Source organism: Nematolebias whitei, chromosome 3 (assembly GCF_014905685.2).
Source record: "Nematolebias whitei isolate Nwh7 chromosome 3, NemWhi1, whole genome shotgun sequence".
Classification (NCBI taxonomy): domain Eukaryota; kingdom Metazoa; phylum Chordata; class Actinopteri; order Cyprinodontiformes; family Rivulidae; genus Nematolebias; species Nematolebias whitei.
Genome location: NC_056500.1, coordinates 30611685 through 30616332, shown reverse-complemented (window position 1 = coordinate 30616332; position 4648 = coordinate 30611685). Strand labels below are relative to the sequence as shown.

The 4648-nt window shown below is 36.5% G+C and overlaps 1 protein-coding gene across 1 annotated transcript; it reads right to left on the bottom strand.

Annotated features, from left to right (window-relative positions):
* Positions 1–255: 255 nt before the first annotated feature.
* Positions 256–3694, bottom strand: LOC119407973 (mitochondrial coenzyme A transporter SLC25A42; the record flags this gene model as incomplete). Its single annotated transcript, XM_037674806.1, is given in 3 exon segments — positions 256–1376; positions 1484–1635; positions 3578–3694. Coding segments are annotated over 3 exon segments (595 nt in total), but the record flags the coding sequence as incomplete, so codon positions are not given.
* Between the last annotated feature and the right edge of the window lie 954 nt (positions 3695–4648).

Here is a 4648-nt window from a genome sequence, read left to right as displayed (position 1 = left end):
AGGCTAAATTTTTCAACAAAACTAAAGTTGCATCAACACCAAGTCACTGCAGGATTGTCCTGAAAGAGCTGAACATTTTGATTTATGATTTGTTGAAATAGCTTCAAAACTGCGGGAAGTGAACCGCGCCAAAAAAATGCACGGAAGAAAAATGGACAATGTGTGAATGCTTCATACACATCACACAGATATCACATTCAAAATGTCTTGTTCTTAGTACATGGCTCCCTCTAGTGGTTAAAATCAGACCCTGCTCAGAATAAACCCTTTATTGTTGAGTAATGCTGCAACATCTTTGGACCAACTTTACATTTAAAATAAAGGAGACGAACAGCATCTCTCCTTACACATAAAACTTTTGACTGAAACAAACAACGCTGTCCAACCGATTCATAAAAACAAAACAAAGTCTGTACAACAATGTGAGCACAGTAGAAAAAAAACAAACTGATCTCAATATTATACAAATGAAGCCAAATCTGTAATATACAGTATATGTATTTATTTGTATGGTATGTTCATCTGCTTATAAAAGTTGGACAACATCACTGCGCTTCAGTGCAACTGTGATATCCTCGCCCTCCCAACTGTTCTTTTACACCTCAAAATCTGCATAGTCAGTTTTTATTCACATGTAATTTCCTGTAAAACAATCAGAAGCAAAACTGCTAGTTTTTTTAATGGAAAAAAAAAAGATGAAAGAAATAAAACAGTTAAAATAGTAAAAACATTTGATAAAGTGCAAGCATTACTATAAGGATCTCTCTGATGAATGTAAAGCTGTTTGTCCTCTGTCATCCATCATTTGGATGATTTTCCACCAGTTTTTAACACTAAACTTTTTGCATCCTCATGCTCTCACTGTGAATAATGTAGTTTGCCATGAGGCACATCTTAATGCAAAACAGATCTCCTGTCCTCTCGTCCTCCCATCTGAAGGAGTGTACCACAGGTCGGTCCAGCACGGAGCAGGGACTCGTCACCCAGTCAAGACAGACTTGATCCTCTGAATGTTCCTCCTCTGTCAAAGCTCTCCAGCTGCCACACCGTTCAGTGAATGAAGTAGCCCATTTGATGCAGCTTCAGCAGAAAGCCGTGTGTGATGTCGAACGTGGTGAAGCTGATCCCCACTGCCATGGGACCTTTGAGCCAGTTCATGCTCAGGCCTTTGTACAGTCCCCGTCTGATTCCTTCCTGCTGTACAATCTCACGCATTGTCCCGAGAATGGTGAGGTAGGACGACCCCGTCACGCCGGCTGTCTGCATGCGCCGCCGCACCACATCCAGAGGGTACGAGGCAGACTGTCCAATCAGGCCTGAACAGGCACCGAAGGCCAGGCGCTCGTACGGATATGGCTGGGATCGCTTTGTTTTTTCTACAGGCACAGAGAATGCACAAAAAATGGTTGAACATTTAAAAGATGTCTGCTTAATTAGCTACATCACAACAGAGCTGAGGTCAAATCTGACATGAGATCAGCACCTGCATGCAGCTTTTTGAGGGTCTCGTATGTGAAAAATGTGATGCCTGCATATGGAATGACACCCAGGATTGTGGGGGAGAAGCCTCTGTACAGTGTCCTCACACCTTCCTCCTGGCTGATGCGCACAAACACGTGCATGATGTTGCTGTACCTGTAGGAGAAAAATGCATGGCATGTCAGAAATGATTTACCTAACAGGTTGGAATCTTGCAGAACACCAAACATTTTGGGACAATTACTGTGAGAATGTTTAAGAAGCACGCACACTCTGATCCATTTTTCTTCTGTATGTTTTCCACCGTGTTTCTCATGCCCCAGTTTTCAAGTTATTTCAACAAATCATAGAACAAAACGTTCAGCTCTTAAAGGACAATCCTGCTGTGACTTTTGGTGTTGATGCAACTTTAGCTTTTTGAAATATTTAGCCTTTCCTGCCATTTTTTTTCTCATAGAAAATGAAATGAGCTCATTTTACATCCTTCAAATTTTTAGATGTGTTTACAACATTTTACTGCTCCTTTCACATGCTGTTCTGGTTCAGCTTCTTTCAGCTTCCTTGTGCAAATTCAAAACTTTTTTTTGGCTACTTTCAGCTGTTTTGTGCTCCTTTCAGATTCGTTCTGCTAATTAAAACATTTTTTGTGCTTCTTCTAACTTTTTTCTGCTAATTTCTGCTCGTTATGCTACTTTCAGTTTATTTCTACAAGTTTCAACTTTTTATACTATTTCAGCTACTAATTAGCTATTTTATGCTAATTTAAGCATTTTCAGCTAATTCCACATCTTTTGCACTCATTTCAACATTTTTCAGCCTAATTAAGCAAAAATGTGCTCTCTACACTTCCCTCTTCTTTCTACTTTTCACCTGTTTTTTTTTTTTGCTAATTTCAGCTTTTTTTCAGATAATTGCTACTTTTTTGTGCTCATTTCTGCTTCTTTCAACCTAAATGGACAAACATGTTCTTTCTGCTTTCTAATGGTAATTTAAGCTTTTGAGCTAACTTTTTAGATTCTTTTTTTAGCTAATTGCAGCTGGTTTCAAATAATTTCAAGTTTTTCTTGTAATTTCTGCTACTTTCAGCCTAATTAACTTGTTTTTGCTAAATTCAGCTTGTTATGCTCCTTTCAGCTTTTTTCAGCTAGTTTCAGCTTGTTATGCTATTTCAGATACTATTTAGCTGTTTTATGCAAATTTTAACTTTTTTCAGCTAATTCCAGTTTTTTAAAAACTCATTTCAGCTCTTTCCACTTCCTTCTCATAGATTAAGCTTCTTTCTGCTGTTTAGACTTATTTTTAGATTTTTATTTTTATTGCTAATTTTAGCTCTTTTTTTAAGCTGATTTACTCATTTTTATGCTCATTTCTGCTTATTTAAACCTAATTCAGCTCTTTCTGCTTTCTTCTGCTCATTTAGGCTTGTTCTTTCATTTCAGCTACATTTTAGCATGTTTTTTAAGCTCATTTCAGCTGTTTTTCAGCAAGTTCTTCAGCAATAAGCATTCACACTGCACTTTCACTGGAAATGCAATTTCTCTAATTATGAATACAGTTTAAAATAAAAATGTATCTGGTCTATAATTTACCACTAATGACTGCCAAATGACACCATTTACAATCAGTTTAACATGTTTGTTTTTTGAGTTATGTGCTTGGTACATGTGCAGATATTTGACAAAATTGGATAATTTCTTGACTTTTTAGATTTAAAAAACAAGTGAGCCAACATTTAAAAAAATTGTTGGATTTTGACCTTTCGAAGCAAGAAATACAAACAAACAAACAAAACAAGTGTCGAGACTTTTGCTCAACAGTGTACCTGAAGATGCATACACTGCACTACAACTACTAATTCTACATCTATTGAATTAAATGTTCTATTAAAAATACAGAAAATATGAATTAAGTTCATCAATAATAAATTCAAACAAGGACCAGACACAGTGGTGCCTCACAGCAATAGGATCAATACAGCACAACAATAGGAGCTGACATTTTTGACTGACATCATATTGAAAACCTACTAGTAGTCGTCAATAAACAAATTCATCAACTTTTGGGATATAAAAGTCACGTAATCCACTGAGCTGCTTACATTTCTCTGGCAGTGACAGCCATCCTGGCTCGCACCATGTCCAGTGGGTAGGTTAGCATGACAGCAGTCAAACCGGCCAGAGAGCCGGCCAGGAAACGAGGAAAAGGAGGCAGAGCTCTGAAACAAACAACACAGTAAGAACAATTAGAATATGCAACATTACAAGCTAACCTTTATTAACTGTTCTTAAAAATTAAAACAAAAACACACTAAACGTGAAACTTGCTCTTGGAGTTTGTACCTTGACAGCTGAATGCTAGTGCTAAGATGATAGCACAGGTTCCCAAAATTTTCTGTTTCTAACCCACAAGATACCAGAGGCACAGACTCACAACCAAGACCACCAAACAACCAAATACAAAAACATTATTATAAGAGCCACTAGAGAAACTGCATTTCCTGTGGAAATGCAGTGGGAATGCTTATTGCTGAAGAACTTGCTGAAAAAGAGCTGAAATGAGCTTAAAAAAACATGCTAAAAATGTAGCTGAAATGGAAGAACAATCCTAAATTAGCAGAAGAAAGCAGAAAGAACACATCTTTGCTGAATTATGTTTAAATAAGCAGAAATGAGCACAAAATTGAAGAAATTAGCTAAAAAAAGAAGCTGAAATTAACAAAAAAAATGCTGAAAAGTAGCTGAAAAGACAAAAAGAAGCTTAAACTACCTGAAGGAAATGGAAAGAACAGAAATGAGCTAAAGAAAGTGGAATTAGCTGAAAAAGCTAAAAATTAGTATCAAAAGAGCTAAATGGTAGCTGGCAGATCAGAAAAAGCTGAAACTAGCAGAAACAAGCTGAAATTGACATAAAGAAGTTAGTTAGGTTGAAAGTAGCAGAAATGAACATGAAAAACTTGAATTTATCTGAAAACAGCTGAAATTAGCTAAAAAAAAAAAGCTAAAATAAGGTAACCGAAAAGGTATAACAAGCTTAAATTAGCATTAGAAAACAGAATGAACGTTTGCCCAATTAGGCTTAAAGAAGCAGAAATTAGCACAAAAAAGTGGAAATTATCTGAAAAAGACTGAAATTGGCAACAAAAAAAGCTGAAAAGTAGCTACAACAGCTG